General features: G+C 40.6%; 1 protein-coding gene across 4 annotated transcripts in view; it reads right to left on the reverse strand.

The window, feature by feature from the left end:
• Positions 1 to 3,722: 3,722 nt before the first annotated feature.
• LOC111871273 overlaps positions 3,723 to 19,440 on the reverse strand; it is a 136,690-nt gene continuing 120,972 nt past the window's right edge. For all 4 annotated transcript variants that reach the window (XM_023864251.2, XM_033754184.1, XM_023864252.2 and 1 more), the window contains 3 exons: positions 18,304 to 18,800; positions 13,899 to 14,035; positions 3,723 to 12,459 (listed from right to left, as the gene is read on the reverse strand). In XM_023864251.2, coding sequence (XP_023720019.1) covers positions 7,160 to 12,459; positions 13,899 to 14,035; positions 18,304 to 18,800 — 5,934 coding nt within the window. In that variant the 3' untranslated portion in view covers positions 3,723 to 7,159. The remainder of the gene's footprint in view (positions 12,460 to 13,898; positions 14,036 to 18,303; positions 18,801 to 19,440) is intronic.

A 19,440-nucleotide genomic window follows, 5' to 3' on the forward strand; every position in this document is an offset into this window, starting at 1 on the left:
TAAAATCTTTTATGATATGTAATGTTAGCACTTTCCGCAAAACGAACGGAAAGAACGGGACAGAATTACGACTTATTATTCCATACTGTGGTAGCAGGTATTTGGGGTACAGCTACAGGCTGCCTTTGTAGATGCAGGAGAAAGAGAGAGAACACTTTACTTGCATATTATTCACATTTCTGAAAACATGAAGAAAAATCCCCTAAAATGGCTGAAATGACAAAAATACCCTTAAAATTCCAAAAGTTTACCGAAAAATTACCCCAAAACCGAAAAAAAAAAATTATCTAAAAGTTAAAAATTATGAAAAATGACCTATAAAAGTTACATTTCTGTACCCAGAAGCTCATATCTAGGATTTATATATGTACAGGCATCGACTAGGTTACAAGGAAAAAAAGATGACATGTCATCAAAATCCGGGCTCTGGTAATCAGTGGTATTGATATGGAGGGTTCAGATCGTTCAGATAAAATATACCTTGATGATCAGGATGACCGTGACATCCTCAAGGAATCATTGAGAGTTGGGACTGTCAAGGTTTGAAAGTGGTTCGAGCGCTATAAGCATAACATGTGTATATAATTCCTCTTATTCTCCAGGGTTACACACAGTGCCCTTTATATAAGTGATGGTAGCATACAATGAGGGTGCTATCAACAAAGTTTGAGTTTGTGGGGTGGGATGTACAGCACAAGTCAAAATGTGCAATCAATGCCTGAACTACTATCACGTACATGACTTGACACTATACTGAGCACAGCAAGGAGTTACACATTTAGGTGCGCTATCCTTTCAAATATAAGGATACGTGTGTGATATGATGCTACATCATCAACAGCGGGAATTGTTTTGCCCATATAGTAGAGGTCATAGTGAAAATTTGCCTTAAGAGGCGTATGCCATTCTGATTCCTATCATAGATTGTACTACCTCCGATCTCCCAACAAACCTTTCTGGCTAAAAGCACCGTTATGTTTCAGGCGTATGTTTGATATATTAAATGCTTCCTCTCAGAAACACCTTTGGAATTATGGACTGTGTTTATTTAATTTTATGTTGCTAACCTGTTAGAGCAATCTGCTTTTCATTACTGCATAATTAATGCACATCCAAGCTCGAAAGCAGTGGTGGCTCACTAAGTCTCGAGAGCACACAAGAACTAAAAGCCTAAAATACTGTCACAACTAACCAATAACCTGTATTAAGTTAGGTTATTGTTTGGGGCTGAATTTACTACTGTGTACCTTTATGCTTCATATGTACCATTCAATGCAGATCTTGAATTACCCCATTTGCTTACTGTAAGCCTTTTCAGAACACTTTTCTTTTTCAACTGTCTTCTCTGCATGGTTTCTCCATGTGAATTTTCCATCAAGGTGCATTCCTGAATATTTAGAATTTTGTGTTTGCACAACAGGGTTGTTATTGATTTTCAAACTTACTCTGAGTTGCTTGTGGCTCAGGGTGAAGAACTTCCTTCATACTTATTCATCATCATCATCATCAGTAATCTGTCAGACGACAGGTCCACAGTCTCTTCCAAAACAGTTCCTCCACTATTGTCATGGCATTTTCATAACACCAATTACTAAGGAGTTAGTGCTTCATTCATTATTTTCAAGAACCAGTGTTCCTGATTCTTTGGCAGTTGTGTTCAGATCACTATGTCATCTGCAAAGTGCTGACTAACTTTCTGGATTTCATCTAGTTGTCCTGGCAGGTCACTGACCATCACATTAAAAAGGGTGGTACTAGCAACTGCCCCACTTTGCTTATATTCTGAGATTTCATTTTCAACTTATTTGCACAGAAATTTTGATTAACAACATTGTGGAACCATTTCAGGATTCTACCTTTTACACCAATTTATTATAATTTGTCTCTAAGTTGCACCCTCAAAACAAAATCATAAGCACTCTCGAAGTCAACAAAGACTTGACATTTCTTTTCTGTCAAGAGAATCTTTAAGTTCCTAACCACACATAACAATTTGTTGATTTGTTGAGCAGTATCTGCTGAAGATAGTAACGTATGTCCTTAATATTATATTTAAGCATCCTGTTGCACTCCATACGATAAATGNTGTATGTCCTTAAATTTCACAAGAATGCGTTACTGCAAACAGTTGCAAATATATGTACAGTTATGTAAGATTTGAGGTTTTCATGGCAGTGACTATGAAGAAAGCCATCTTCTGAGGTATGGCACCGTGTAGAAATTGTGTTAACCGACATCATCTGGCCACACAGGCCCGACAAGCTTAAGGACTTCCTGAACCACCTAAATAGTATCCACCAGTGCATTCAGTTCACAATGGAGACTGAAATTGAGGGCCACCTCTCCTTCTTGGATATAGATATTTACAGGAGACCTGACGGTTCTCTGGGCCATAGAGTGTACCGCAAATCCACCCATACAAACCTCTACCTTAACGCTGCATCCCACCACCACCCTTCCAACAAGCAAGCTGTCCCTTCCGCATTGGTGCACAGGGCTAGAGCACTGTGTGATCAAGACAGCCTACATGTGGAGTTGCTACTCCTGGGGGATGTTTTCAGGCAGAACGGATACAATAACCGGCAGATCCATAGAGTTCTCAACCGTCAGCCAAACATCAGTCGGCCCGAAGATAAACTGGACTCAGTTGCCTTCCTGCCTTATGTCGGGACTATATTCAACTGTATTAGCAGAGCACTGTCCTGGCACAACATCAAATCAGTGGGCCTGCCTCCAAAGAAATTATCTAGTTTCCTCCAGGCAGTCAAAGATAGCCTGGGACTAAGGACACCGGGTGTGTACAGTATCCCATGCGAGTGTGGCAAGGTCTATATTGGGCAGACAGGCCATTCTGTGGGCACAAGGTTGAAGGAGCATCAGCGGCACATCTGTCTTGAACATCCAGACAAGTCAGCTGTGGCTCAACACAGCATCGATTTTGGACACCGCATTCAGCTTCAGAATACCTCCATCCTTGCTACCAAGACCCGTTATATGGATCGCATCATTAGGGAGGCCATTGAGATCGAACTCCATCCCGACAATATGAACAGAGAGGTGGGGGTTTTGTCTCAGCAAGTCAGGGAAGCCTCTCATCTGTTCCCTCAAGCAACCTCCGAAATACAGCAGACCCTATAGGCCACTCAGGTCCATCGCAGCCCCCGAGGTACAGGGTTAATCCCCTCCATTTGACCTTCCCTTCTCTCCCCCTAACACATACTCTATACCAGCTCTGGCCCACTACCTGCTGGCCATTCCACCAGACCCTTCCCCTCCCCCCTCTATACTATTTCCCTATGTAGCCACACTCACTTCTCTCCTTCTCTTATACAGCTGTGTTTACTCAACTGGACTCAGCCTGTTGCACCTGCTCTAGCTGGTTCACTCACGGATTTCTTCTTGTCTTCTACCCTGAAGATGAAGGCGATACGTTCCTCGAAAACGTTGGTTAACACAATTGCTACATGGCACCACATCCCAGACGACGGCTTTCTTCATATGTACAGTTCTTCAACAGGTTGTGATAATCACTGACTACCAGCCATGTCTATGGAATTTTTAAAATGTATATGATAAGAACAGGATACATTTCATGGAAAATCAGAGAGTTATGAAAGGGCATAAGAGCAAGAAAATAAGAAAGGTGTACATACATATATGCAAAATGAGTATCATAAGGCTTTAAAGTAGGCAGCAGGAATAGGAACTAATGAGCAAATGGCACAGTTCATAATGCAACACTATAGTGTCACAATATATTTATTGGAGCACATGCTCCATTCACAGATAATATTCCAGTACAAACAGCATTATAATATCCAACTGACATGAATAGAAGAACTATATGGCTTTACCATGTTATGCTGATGCTATTCTGCAGTTTATAAGTTCAATATTCAAGGCAAAACCAAACTGCATACCAGCTGTAGGAAGAAATGTCATGATAAAATTATGGCTTCCTTGTATCCGAGAAACAAGATTCAATTGCTTCAATTTATCCAACAAACTAACTTCAATTTCATTCAAGAAAACTTGCTTCACTTGCTTCCATGTATCCAAGAAACTAGGTTAAACTGTTTCCATGTAACCAAGAAACTAGTTTAAATTGTTTCAACATAACCAAGAAAGTAGATTAAGTTGTTTCCATGTATCCAAGAAACTAGGTTAAATTGTTTCCAAAAAACCACAAAACTAGCTTAAACTGCTTGCATGTATCTGAGAAACTAGCTTAAGTTGTTTCCATATATCCAAAGAAACTACCTTAAATTGTTTCCATATATCCAGTTTAAGCTAAAACTGCTTCAGCATATAAAAAAATAGCTTAAATTGCAAGACTAAGCAGTTCTGGAAAGAAGTAGATTTTATTTTAATGAGTCTATAAAAAGCAGTAAACACAATTTGTTCACTGAAATGTGGTCAGTGTTTCATTACCTGTATATGCTAGCTTCCTTTTTTATGCATAGAGAAATGTATAGTGGTATAATATTTTCAGATTTCATATTTGTTCTTTTAATGCTCCATTTTGGAATTATAGCAGTATCACAAGTGCAGGAATAACAAAGGTACATCTAGTTTCCCTAAGATTGCAAGTATAACCTGGTGATTTTTACAGGAACTTAAAAGACGCCTTAGAGCACAGTGTTCTCTGTATGTACCACATGCCCTAACATCACAAATATTCTGCATTTTGCATATAGAGGGTACTGTGGCCATATTTTGTACGATTCTCAGAAGAAACGGCGATTATTTCCCTGCTTCCTTGCATGGTATGAACTGATTTTTAAATAGCATTTAGATTAATTTCATGCTTGAAAAGGTTAAGAAACAGTAACTGCATCATTTATAGTAAAACATTACAACAAAGGAATGGAGTTTGGTTTAGATATGATTTCATATTCCCTCCCATTAAACAAATTGGAATATGACTGGCATAACACACAGACTAGAAGATGACAGTTCTTTGACTGCAATCTCATGCATTAATTTCTTGGATTACAATTCTTCAAAAACGTGAGGCAAGCATATTGTGTTTCTCCTACTGCAACAGTTTCTCATCAGCCATCTCATGAATGTGTCTTCAAGCTAACAAAAACGACAAACCAGATTTAAACTGAGATAAACACATTCAACATCTGAGGTTCTCACAGTGGTAACTAGGAAGATTACCATCTTGTGGGATGTGATGCCATGTAGTCTGGTAAAGTCCAGCTACTCTACAACCCAGAGCACATCATACCATGTGTGGGCAACCTTCCAGAAGAAAAACCCTGCATAAATATATCTGTAGTTCCCATTGGTGTATGAATCCTTGTGGTATGATGATGTTACTGTCTATGTAACTTATGATAATGCACACTTGTCCATGTAGTGGCTGGAGTACAGTTTGTTCTTAAACATTTCAGAGGGATTTTCTGTCTCCATATTCACAGTACTCTTCTACCCTAAAAATGAGGGTGGCACATTCCTCCAAAACATCAAAAGTTCTACCAGACAACAAAGCACCACTTTCCAGAAGACAGTGCTCTTCATAAACACTTTCCTTTACATTACTCATTGAATCATGAATTTATGTCCGATGTAAATGCTGGAATTTATGTCAGTTTAAATATTAATGTTGGGCACAAAAATAGTGGAAATTGCACGTATGCCAGAGACTGTTCTTTAACACAAACTATACTTCTGATTCTTCTTAAATACTGGTTTATAGAAAGAAAGCTGACAACAAGAAACATGTTTATCACTTGAAATGCAATGCAAATCAGTAAGTCTCTGTATGATCATTTAATAAAATTACAGTTACATAAAATAAAACAAAAATAAATCAAGAATGCGGTCTGTTGGGACATGACATCCCATAGTTTGGTATATGTGAACCAACTTTTCAGAGCAACTTACTACTGTAGACACCCTGAAGATTGAAGCAATATGTTCCTCAGGAATGTTTGGACATATAGCAGAAGCCCATAAAACTTGACAGTAACATAAGAACCTCAGATGTCACAAGAAATAAAATATTTATTGACTATAGAATAAATTCCCAGATGCTTCATACTTTCAGCAATGAATGTGACGTACTACTTCCAGTTCAGAAAATTCCAAAACAAACTTCACAGTTTCATTCCATCTCAGCTTCACAGTATCTAACAGCAGAAAGAAAGCAGCCATATTGTTTTGAGAGCGGTATGGGCTCCTTGCAGACTCCAAACAGCTTCACAGAAGTGCAGAACCTACACACGTCTCTTCTGAATGTTGTTACCTCTTGGTATGTCATGTTTGTTAACAACTCCCACGTTCACGTTACATGATTTTATGTAATGTCCATGTTTACAATGAATAAAAGATTAAATTCTTACTGCACAGTTTATAATAAGAAAAATTTACAAGAAAAACTGTAAAGAAATTAATAAAAAATCAAAGGCATCCTTTCATTTGATTTCCAATGAAATCTTATCATCACAAAATTCTATAATATTAGAAAAAAAAATATGTCATAGGCCCTTTATAAATCTAAGCCTTACAAAAATCATTTCCCATACACACTCCCAAACAGTGTTAACATTCACCATTATTAACCATCAATGGAATTTTGTAACAATCAGATTTCACTCTAAACAGTTTGTAATAAATTAATCAGCAGGTATCTAAATTCATGCATGCACTACACATTATTTACATATGCAAAATATAAGGTACACTACCTATGAAACTAAACACAGAAACTGACATTTTCTGGATAAAATACAGGTAGCTCCCGTTGGGAAGTTACGTCAGCCCAAACATAATAAGACGGGACCTTAAGAATATGCATTCTACTTATGTGTGTGGATGACTTTAAGCCTGATACAGCAGGTTTGTATTGCATATATACAAAATACAATTAACTTATTTCAGATTTCCCAAATTTGATTAGACTGCAACATGACTGATCAATGAATGAGACATGAGAGTTCCCTTCAAAAATTGCACATCACACACAAACTTACAGGGGCAGTGGACTCATGGTCACAAAAAGACTGCTATCACCAATCGATTGATGAAAGTTTTGGCATAGGAATGACAGAAACAAAACTGTATCCTGCAATCTGCTTCAAATTATCATAGCAGTACCATCAGTTCAATGGCAATATATTTAATTAAAATGTTCCAATTTTGTATAAGTTCAGACTGTGGTAATTCTAATGGATGCTGTGTTAAACTCCGGCATATGTTCGTCTAACACTTCAGTCTGTTCACGTCTCAGTTCCTCCACATTACCAATTAAACTCAGGTATGATTCACTTCTCTTGGCAACAGGTGTCACAGTGTGGGAGCCACCCATGGAAGTGGGTGGGCAGTAATTAAATGGCTCAACTATTGCAGAAGCAGGATGTCTGGGCAGACTTCTGCTGTCACCACTGCTGATCACTTCTTCAGGGGGATCAATTCTTATAAAAGAACCAAGTCTTGACAATCTTTTTGGTTTTTCCAGATCTGGGTCAGTATTTTCAGATCCGCTCTGCCGTCTCCTAAGAACGACTTCCGGGGTAGGAATTTCATCTTGACTGTTGTTCAGGTGTTGGGGTTCAGAAGTAGCCATGACTTTTCTTGTAGGCTGTACTATAGCCACTCCTGTTACCTCTGCTACTTGCCTCTGTACAGTTGATGGTTTTAAGGGTGCTTCCTGATTTGCAACAAACCCTGTAAAATCCCCTGAAATCTGTCTGTCTTTACTCTCTCTTTTACCATCATGTTTTGAGAACCTCATTTTTATCGTTGTCTTACTTGCTGTAGCTATTCTTGCATTGTGGTCAACTTCATCATTGCTGGCAGATACGGGTGGAAGACCCTCAAAAGTTGAGCTACGTACAAGTCTGGCAGCTTGAGGGACATCAGCAGAGACCACACTGCCTACATCAACTGCCTCATCAGGTGCTGCAGTGATCCATACTCTTGAATCCTTTGCAGCAGCTTTCTGTTTGGTTTTACTCTCTTCAACCCGTTTCCACAAGCTTGCAATCTTGCTCGTTACTTCCTTTTTGCTGCCAGAACCTCCTCCTGATGCAACAGAATTGAGACTGCAATTACTGGTAGATCTTTGAGGCTGTACTCCTCCTTGCTTTACTGTTATCCTGCCACTGTCATTACTCTGCAGACTCTGGTTACTGAGGGATGCCTTCATGCCCTCCTGGGCACCAATGCTACCTCTTTTATATCCCACCCTAGATAAAGGAGGAGACCGAGTAGTACCATTTCTTCCTGGAATTGTTGCAGCCTTTATAACAGATTTTTGGTTTGGTGTTGGTAAGCCCTTGCCTGAATTACTAATTTCTTGACTATAGTTTCTTGTAAATCTGCTCTGGCCCAGAGATCTTGTGAGAACTGGAGCTGATTTTTCTTTATGAATTTTGATCTTTGAAGTTGTAGAAGCAACAGAACGGGACTGTTTGGTCACACCACAAGTCTTCTTTGCTTCTGACTCATATTTAGCGGACACAGTACTAATGGAAGCTGGAACTGGAATTCTTGTTTTTGTGGGTGATGGTGGAAGCAATACCTTAGGTATTTCATCCTTTGTGAAAGTGCCCTGTCTTTCAGGCGGCTTAAACCTTGGATCTTTAACAACTTGTTCGTCACTTTCCTTGCCAGGTGTGCATGTGGCACCACTGTTTCTTGATGTCATTAATTTTACATTGTTTGGATTCCGTTGCTGTGTTCTCCCTGTCCTACTCGTCTTCGGGCTTGCATTACGAGGACTTCTCTCTGTAGAGGAAGGTGGAGTTCTAGAGACAGATCGCTGTGAGGTACCTTTTCCAGTCTGCCTCACTACAGAGGCTCTTGTGGGTCTCCCATTACTAGCTGCAACAGATACGACAGGAATGCTACTCCGAGCTTTCCCAGCAACAGGTAACCCTGAAGAAGGCACACTTGGTCTCTTCACTGCAGGTGAAGAGTACAGAGCCTTTCGTCTCCCACGAATGGATTTAGGACTGTTATTTTGAGGTGTACCATCATCTGTGCAATTGGATTCAGCATTTTCATCCAGTTTAAGTCTTTCTTCAGGTTTTACAATTCGTGGACCTCTTGTTTTGGGTAAATCATCAGCATTGTTATCCTGTTCTCCCTGGCTTTCCTCGCCATCATTGTCCACAGATTCCATACACTTAACATCTGCTTCAACCACCTCATTCACTCTCTCCTCTGATGCTCCAGTGTTTGACATTCCAGGCTCTTCACTAACGGAAGGCTCTCTTCCAATGAGGTCTGACCCTCGTCTTCTTCCTACTCTACATATGTTTGAGTTCTGATCTGACTCGGATTCAATTGAAATAAGGCTCAACGTTTCACATTCCAGGAGCATCTCGTCACTGCTTGGAAGTTCTGATGATTCACTGTTACACCGCCTTGAATCATTGAGTGTTGTGATGACAATGTTGGCATCGCGTTCAAGCAGAGATTCTATTTCTTCTGGCGTGACATTCAGAGGAGCTTCCACAAAGCCAGCATCTGAGCAGTTAACAACTGAAATGGAGCCTGCATTGTAATTACTGATATTTGTCTCTGGCTGTGGTTTGATTTCTTCGCTAAGAGTACGAGTCTGAAACCTTTCCTTTGCCTCTGCTCTTTTTTGTTTCAGTGTCTTTATCCTGGATCTCCTCTCTTTCATTGTATCAGTATTTATGGATTCAGGAGGGTGTTCTTCCTGGCAAGGATCTCCATCAGCTTTGCCACAACCTTCTTGTTCACGTTCGCTTGTATCAACTGACGCAGATTTATCAAGCACTCTGGTTTGGAATCTCTGTCTGTCTTCCAGACGACGATGTTTTGGTGTTGTCTTGTTCTGACTCCTCTCTTCCTCCAGCAATGGACCTTTAACAGAATCTGCTTCACCAACTTGCAGCGATATTTCTGGCTGTGATGATAACAGCTTGGCATCATCACCCTTCTTGCTATGAATTTCCTCCTCCTGCCCGTCTTCACCAGTGATGGTGTATGTTCTGTAACGCTCCTTCACCATCTGTCGTTTCTGTTTTGGGGTTAGTTGTCTGTGTTTCTTGGGGGTAGATTCTGCTGAGCTAGTCATATACTGATCTGCTGAAGGTAAAGGGGTTGTTTTCATGCTGGTATCTGAGGGCAAATCTGGTGCATCAACTTCATCTAGCTTGTCCATGGAATGTGCATAACCAGGTTCCTCTGTACACATCTCCGTATCACTGCAGATTGTCTCCGTCCCAGGCTCTGCAGTTGATTGAGGATCTGCCAAATCTCCAAATTCGCTGAATGCAGATGGAGGATTGATGTTGTCCAAGCAATCACTGGCACTATTGGTGCGCACACTTGCACACATTGCGGCTGCACACACTTCTGCCATGACACTTGCTGCTGGTTTTAGAAGTTCAAATATACCATCGCTATTCCCTGGCAACTGTTCAGAAGTCGAATGCTCTTTGGCTGACGTATCAGCAACTTCTGAGGTGATACTCGCTACACTGATCATGCTGTTCTCCATATCCACGATATCAATTAATTCCTCCATGGCTGATGGAGGTTTGATGTTATCGAGATGAGAATTACAGCTGCTGGATACACTTGTGTTGTCTTGCAGGTTCTCAATACTTGCGCTGTGGTTACTGTTTCCCAGTGCTCTTCGAACCATCATTCCAGCAGGGAGAGATCTCTTTCTTGAATGCCTGCATTCCAGTCGAGTTCCATTACTTCGGGGCTGATGAGGAGGAAGAGATGATGAATTACAATGCTCCCTTGTTTCGCCACTCTCAACATTGTCTAACTGACCAGACAAGCTTGCTGTTAGAGACACAAGACTTCCCATCATTGACGGTGGCTTGATCGCATCCAGATCTATGGAATTCAGACTTGTCAGACTATGCTTCATTTCCTCACTTGAGGCATACAGGAAGTTCTGGCCTTCTGTCTGTACTGCTTCTGCTAATCTGCCAGCTTCTGCTTGAATCATGTGTGTATCTGTGAGTGAACTGCCCTGTTGTTCTTCACTGGTCTTGCTGATGTCACATTCTTCAGCCAACTCTGGTAATGTGATGGCTCCATCTTCATGATTGTCACTCCTGAAAGAGGCAACAAGAGGTGCGCTTAAACTCATACTTGGAAATGATATATCATTGGGTGATGTGTCTTCATTCCATGTGTCACTTCCAATAAGGCTTTGTTTCATGATGCTAGAATCTTTATTCTTATCTTTCTGCAAATGCACGTCTTGTGTTTGCTGAACAGTTTCTTCTGTGAAGCGGTCCAAAGAGGCAACCATCGCATCGGGATCCCTCTGCCCTTTTCCTTGACAATCTTCCACCTTCTCATCAGTGCCAACACCAGTAGAAGAGCTTTCTCCAGATGAGAACTGAGATTTAATATCACTTACATTTTCACGAGGACTGATGGTTTTATTACCGAGAGAGGAAATACATGAAGATTTCTTACAAATTTCTAACTTCATATCAGGCCTGCACTGGCACTCTTCAGGCACTGCAGGCCTTCTGAACACATTTTCATCATTTTTATCATCTTCATATTGGAGATGTAGATGACACTCCACAGGGTCTTCAAGTGCATCTTTCTTATCACCCGCATGAGCACTGAGAGTTCCATGTGAAGATACACAACTGGAATCTTCCTCTGTCACCCCCATATTCTCTGGTAGATCACTGGTATTCTTCAGATGGTCTTGGAGATCTTGCACGCCTTCGATGGCTGCGATGCTTTCGTATACGTCTGCTGCAGATTTCTTCAGGTTGAATGCAGCAGACGGATCCAGCCCGTTTTTTGGAACATGTCTGATATCATAAGAACATGTGTCAGTGGGAACATCCTGTACATACAGACAAGCCATACCACTCTCTATTGTCCTCATGGCATCTGTACTACTCTCAGAGTGGGTTCTCACTACTGGCTTCAGTTCCAGTTTCTGTACCGGCACACTCGGTATGACTGGACCTTGTCTCTCTCCATCCCCCAGTATCCTGTGATCTGTAGCAAGTGGAATCTTACATACACTTGCACCGACCATTTTCTTTGTGCTAACTGGAAGAGGAAGTCTGGCCTTGCCACATCCAATCTCTGATTTACTCTTGGGCATCCCTGAGCTGATACACTGCTCCAGCAGCGCTTGTTCTGATGGCGTTGGTTCCACTGAACCAAATGAGTCAACGCTAAGGGAACTGAGAGAGCCGTTACGGGACAAAACTGTCACAATATCCTCAGAGACAGAGCTTGTTTTGTTGAGTAACTTTGATGATGCTGAATCATCATGCTTGTCACTGTGATCTGCCCAGCTTCCATCAGAAGCCACCATGAGATGTGCAGTGGCATCAGCAGTTGCACTGTCCACAGATCTGTTGAGTGGGGAAACACACGATCTTGGTCCAGGATCTAACGAGCAGGTGATGGGAGCATGCAGTCCACTTGACTGGCTAGTTCCTGTGTTTTGGTGTGCAGATGTCGATGGTTGGACTGAAAGAAACAAGATATCAAAATAATTTTTTCAATGTCAACTGATCGTGAACATAATGTCCTCTGATTAAAAATACTCAGACCATGCAAACAATAGGATTGTTCGGTTGAATTCAGCTAAGAGCTTGGATGACTGCTGCATTTTTTACTACTATTAATCATCTATCCATCAACACAATTCACCCAAGAATCCTAGGGAGCAATTTGCCACACTGAGCAAACCTGGGAAAAGACAAATACAGTGGAAACCCCATTTAGGTTTCCTCAATTTTGGGTATCCCTCACATAACATTCAGTTTCAATGATCCTCAGTCAACAGTCTCTATGCTAAATTTCTTCCAATTAAGATTTCCCTTGGTTTAGTGTTTGAATCCATTGTCTCCTCCTGCCAAATACACCTTGAATATGGGTATTGCTCTATAACTGTATAAAGTTGACTTGGTTTGTCCTGGTCCATCACACTAGCAACAGTACAAAAGATTATTAACGCCATCCAGTTTGGTTGATGAATGTTGTGTTTTTTTAATCTTTCATACTTTACTTGTTTCAGTTGGTGCAACCATCTTCAGAAGGACATTATCGATACATACGGAAACTACTATTACAATGTCACTGGTCATTCTTAATACATACACTACAGAAGAAGTATAAAAGATGAACCAAATTGGTTCTAGATTTTAACAAATCCATGCACACCACAGTAATTGTTAAAGGATAATATTTTATATATATGACACTGTAATAGTAGTGTCTGTATGTATTGATAATGACCAATGACATTGTAAGAGTAGTTTCTGTAAGTATCAATAATTTCCTTCTGAAGATGGTCACTCTGACCGAAACAAGTAAAGGATGAAAGATTAAAAAACACGACATTTATCAATCACATTGGATGGTGTTAATAATCTTTTATATTATTTACACTGAACAAAGAATTCATTATACAGACCAGATTCTCCCTGTCAGATCACAGGAGTTTCAAGCCATTTGTCCTATTCTTCCCATTACATAGTCTAATTCATTCATACATTCTGCTGTTATTAACTATGTACATGACATAATATGAAGATGGGGGAGGGGGAAGAACTCAGTCACTATAGTGACCAGGCTGTGTGCTAGAATCACTGAATTTGCAGCAGGGGCAAAAACCTTTCCTTTCATTACAATGATGTCCATACAAGCTCCAGGACCCATCCAGTTGCCTACAGTGGGCACTGTGAGGCTCACTCTCCAGAGGTATTAAATAACTGAAGCATGAAATTGACTAATAACTTCCATCTAGAAGTGAGGTTCAGAATCTGTGGAGCAATACCTCCAGTCTGCCATTCCTTCATGGCGCAGTGTTTAAGCACAGTGATAACATTACTTGTAAATATATTCTATAAAAATACAATTTAACAACTTCACAAATATGACAACACAAAGGTAGCAGCTCTTACCATCATCATCTTCCTCCGTTACCCTGAGAGGACTTAGAGAGGCAGCAAGAGAAACCTCAAGTGAGGTATCTTCTGCATTAAAGCCTATAGGAATGTCACGTGCTGTTTCTCCAGGAAGTGGGTGCTGGTATGGCGACCTGTGGATAAAACCTGTGTTAGCATCACATGAAAGATATTTAACAAGACAAACATATTATCACGTGTTGGTGGCTAGACATGGGGTCTGGATTGGTAATTGGATTTATTGAACACTTATATTTCGTAATTATAGATCATTATAACACTCTCATTAATCTACACACTTTACAAATAACTACAGCACACACTAAGTCTCGGCCTGTTATAGTCTTCACTTGTCGTTGCTAGGTATTGGCTCCCAACAATGAGTATTCCTCTGCTTCTGTGCTAAGGTCCTTACCGGATGGCAGCCATCTCACAACTCACTAACTTACATCATTCACCTTGGCAGAGATCGCATAGAAAATATTGTTTCCAACGTTTCTTTTATTGTTGCATGTGTTGCCATGAAAGCATGTCTACTGAGCAACTGCCTAGCAATTGCTACCTTTTTTTTTAACACTATCCTGGTTTTTAGCTGTCATGTTACAATATCTACACACAATCACCAAAAAATAATGTAACAGTTATAGTGAAATTAATGAATTAATACAGCACACACATATGGGAGTCTGTGATGTGGCAAGTCTCTGTCCAGGTGAAATGTTCGATCACTCTTATCAGATCTTCAATTCAACTCTAAACTTCAAAGCACACTGTCACAAGCTTGCAGCACTCAAGAGTACACATGTGGATGTCTAGCAACAGAAAGAACTATCAAGTGACTTAAGGGCATAGCAGGTAGTTGGGAAATTGCCTGGCAAACACATGACTGTCGGCCAATGCTGTTCTGAGTTGGGCAGCACTGAATGTTGATATGAGGGATCATTAAAACATGGCCAGAATGTAGTGATACCCATTGCAAGTTGCAGAAATGAAGGAAGAATTGAAAAGCCATTGTGGAAAGTACCACCCTTAAGGCACACTTCCTGCAGTTATGCTAAGTTAAAAAAAAGTTTCTGCAAATGATACTGGATGCATGGAGATTACATCACTATGTCCTCATGTGAACAAACTCTCCCACATATTACCGTTTTGATATCAGAACCGCTTCTGTAAATGCAATATATCATTAAATACAGGCATTTGAAACTACAGCAGCATCTACTGTGGTGAACCTGTGCTTTATCAGTGAGGTGTGATGAGTTGAGAAAACATCTAGTGCAGTCTCGTTCCTGCTTCCTTCTCATTCTCTGCTTACCAAACTGTATAATCTCAACGAATTTTACTATCAAATAATTTAACAAGAACACTGTTATAACTCACAGCAACTAACCTGCAGCCATGGCGCAACTCAGGAAATTTAATGCACACATCTCACTGTGAAACCTTGGGATCAGTCCCTGATGACTTCATGTAAGGGACAAAGTGGTATCAAAGCAGGTTTTTCTCAGTTTCTTTGGCCCCCACCCCCCTAGGTGTGCAGTAACCCTGACCAGGGAGCACCTTTAGATTTCAGGCTTCTTTTCTGGCCAGGTATTTTGCTGCTTATAGAGTGAGAAAGTAAGCTATATCAACTAATCACATTTTCAAATATCATTATTTATCAACTGACAGTACCTACCAACAAGTTCAAATTCTAGTTCATATGTTGTAACACGTTCTATCAGAAATACACTGTTCACAGCTTAACAACAGTGTTCAAATAGATCTGCCACATGATAGGCTACACGCATTCCCCAACTTATGCAATTTTGGCTTACATTTTTCAGTAACATAATTTCTTAAGAATTAATTTAATTTGAGCAAAACCTTAAAATCACAGTAAACCCTCAACTAATCCAATTACAGTTAATCTGTACTGAAATATGAAAAAAAAATAATAATTCTGATTGCAGTTGAGTAATAAAAGGCACATGGGATTTAGTAGCAAGGACTAAAGCAAGACGACTTTCAGACTGTGTTGAGGGCAGCTGGAGAGACTGAAACCATGCAAGAAAATATCCAAGATTGGCTTCAGCTGGATGAAGGAGACCCTGGATTTCAGCTTCTTGCCTCTTTATAGTTTTTAAATAAAGACTCTACAGTGATATTTTTTTATTTATTTTCATCAGCACTACCTAAGTTTCTTTCTTATTCTTTTAGGGTTATCTTTTTCATCAGTAATCTGGATTATCACTTAAACCGGATGACCTCTCACAGCAGTGAATGATAAGATCACAGTCTTCTTGAGATGCTGTACAGTTTGGTAGACAGGAATGGGATATCATGTCCAGAAGCAACAGAATTAGGTAACAATACACATAGTCTTCCTGACAGTTTTGGACTGTTGTGATCCTACCTGTGGAGATAATTTTGTGTGTATGGACAGATGCCACAACAGTCTGGGTACATTCACACTTGTTCTTGAGATTTTAACCGCACCTTTTAATTCATGGTATGCACATGTGTAAGCACAGAAACCCAGAGATTCTTAATCAGAACTGCAGAAGTATCTACGAGGGAAAGTCAGAAATTATCCAAACTTTCACCATAACACATCTTCAGGTTTGTCACATTGCCTTCTGCGCCTGCATACTTAGAGTTGGTACTACTGTGGTCATGTGATCGAAGTTTGACCTTGATCGCATTATTTTCCTTGATGCTGTGACAGTGTAAACATGGTCTCTCCACTAGCAGTGTGTACCAAGGAGGAACAAAGAAGTGGGATCCAATTTCTCTGGTTGGAAGGTGTGTCAGGGGCTGAAATTCATCAGAGGCTTTCAACACAATATGGGGACAGTGCTCTACCACATAGAAGTGTGAATGAGTGGATCAAGAAGTTTAAAAGTGGCCGGACAAGAAATTCAAGACTCAATCTTCCGTGGGAAAGGGCCTATACTGGAAGACTACCTGGAAAAAGGGTGTACGATAAACACTGCAAAACACAGTGATTTGCTGGCCAACAATCTGAAGCCAGCAGTTCACACCAAACACCAAGGCCTATTGTCGAAGAAAGTGTTGTTGTTGCATGACAATGCATGCCCACACATGGCCGGCCAGACCGTTGAAACCATTAACCATTTGGGTTTCAAGATGCTGGAACACCCTGCCTACAGCCCAGATCTCACCCCTTCCAACTATCATCTCTTTGGACCACACAAAGATGCTTTATGAGGTCGTCGGAAAGCAGGGCATAAATGGTTGTGTGACCAACCAGATACCTTCTTCTTGGAGGGAATACGCAAGCTTGTGGACCACTGGACCAAGTGCATCGAAAAGGAAAGAGACTGTAGAAAAATTACGTACCTGTTCAACCCCTAACTTTTGTGTATATAAATTGGAAAACCAAGAGTGCAGATAATTTTGACTTCCCTACATAGTAATATAATAATCTGTTCCCCTTCTAAACAGAGGATGATTACATTTTCCTTCTTCACATAACCAACTTGAAATTCAGTTGGAACTTCTTTTTGATGTATTCATTATTCCTATTAATGTACACCAGAGTACAACAAATGGGGCATGCAGTAGCATAGTTGGTTGAGGCACTATGCTACAAGCTGGAAGGTCGTGGGTTTAAGTTCACTGCTGATAAGAGAACTGCAGGTCAAATTTTTGGCAAAGGTGCGACTTCAGTTCAGATTAGGTCTGTAGACTTCTTGACGATTTTCATCTAACACGCGGTTTTAACCACAGCGTACCTCTGGTTCCTTATTATATATTAATGGATGACAATGGTTTTGATCTATCATAGACTTCTCTGCTACAAATGATAAAAAACCGTGTGAGTATGGCTTACAAGTACCACAGAAGCCCATGATTATCAACCAAAAGGGAAGAACAACCAAGAAAGAGCTGGAAAGGCAGGAACACATGACATGATATTCGAACCTGGAATAAACATTTACTTCTCAATATATCCTCCATTAGCACTGATACACTTGTCCTATCGCTTTACCAGGGTGCCAAAACCCACAGTATAGGAGTCTTTTGATTGTTGTCTTAGCCACTTCCTCACCTCCATTTCAAGCCCTTCATCTTTGAGAGAACTCGTTGACCCAGTTGTGAACCATTTTATATGATAAACATGCTTTATGAATATTCTTTGCATTGACCCCTTCTGCCCACAAAAAAATACACAACAAAACTCTGCTCTTTGGCAGTATACTTCTCAAGCAATGTCACCACTTTGACTACCAAAGTCAGCCCCCGAACACGCGCATGCATGTCTGCTACCTGGACTGTCATATAGCTGGACTGTGCTACTACCTAGTGATACACACATAAAACCTATTACGTCCATTACAGCTGTTTTACTTCCATTTGTGACCTACTTACTGACTCTCCCTCATAGTTACACACTAACCTCTGTAAACTGGCTGCACACCCATCAGAAGAGTTAACAGTCAAGTCACTAAGCGATGAGCGGATGGAGAACGTACTGGGACTTCCCTCAGTAGCGTACGTTTCCACTTCATCCCTTGCTGGTAAGCAATGTGGCAGCACATTTGACCCCTGCAATGTGCCACTGAATTTTGATTTTGGTGTCCTCAAGTTCTGCGATTTCCCTGTTTCATCTTGAGCTGCCAGCTTACGCTGATCCGCTGCTTTCGGACGAGGAGAGCATGGTAGCACTGACGGCTTCTTGTTAGTGGAATGTGGTGACGAGTGAGACAGGCCGCACAGATGGTGGGATGGTGGCTTGTAAGTTGTTGCAACAGGGTGATGTGTAGGGAGAACGGATACAGTAACTCCCGGAACAACAGTTGGTATCTTTTTCTGTGGCTGGGAAGGCAGTTCTGATGATGAAGAATTACTAACGCTTGCAGGCTGGGCCACAATTCTTCTTATTGCCTGACGAGCCTAGAAGCATATTCTCATTATTTAAAATCATAATATACTTCTTCAAAATTCGGAAAACATTTGAATTCAAAGTATAGGTGCCCTGTACTTAACTAAGTGCCATGCCAGCAGTGACATATAGGGAAGTGGAGGCATAGCTCCAGTCTTTCTTAATATGTGACACTAGACACAGGTGAGTGGTTAGCATCATGCCCTGACTGTTCTAGTGGCCATGTTAGATTGCTGAAAATTAAAGTTCAAAAACATAATCATAACATCACTTTCCTTCAGTTATCTAAAACAAACTAACATTTATTGGGCATGAAATATGTGTTTCACATTTCTCTACAACTTTTTGATCAAAACTTTTATCTCACTGATGAATACCGTGACATGACGCCTGAAAGAATAGCAGAGCCAAAGCAGACATTCACTAATAGGCAACAACTTGGTAAACAAGTTCCCATGGCAACAAATAAACAAGTGACACTCTTGGTATTGCTGAGCTATAAAGATGGAAATGGTGTTTTCTGTTGGATCCACCCTGAGACTATAACAAGGATCCCAGGTCAGGCAGGTCAAATCTTCACCATAGCCTTGGGAGTCGTAGGAGGCAATGAAAAGGGAAGTGTTGAATCTGAGATAGTAAAATATGGTTGAA

This window comes from Cryptotermes secundus, unplaced genomic scaffold (genome assembly GCF_002891405.2).
Source record: "Cryptotermes secundus unplaced genomic scaffold, Csec_1.0 scaffold802, whole genome shotgun sequence".
Lineage (NCBI taxonomy): Eukaryota > Metazoa > Arthropoda > Insecta > Blattodea > Kalotermitidae > Cryptotermes > Cryptotermes secundus.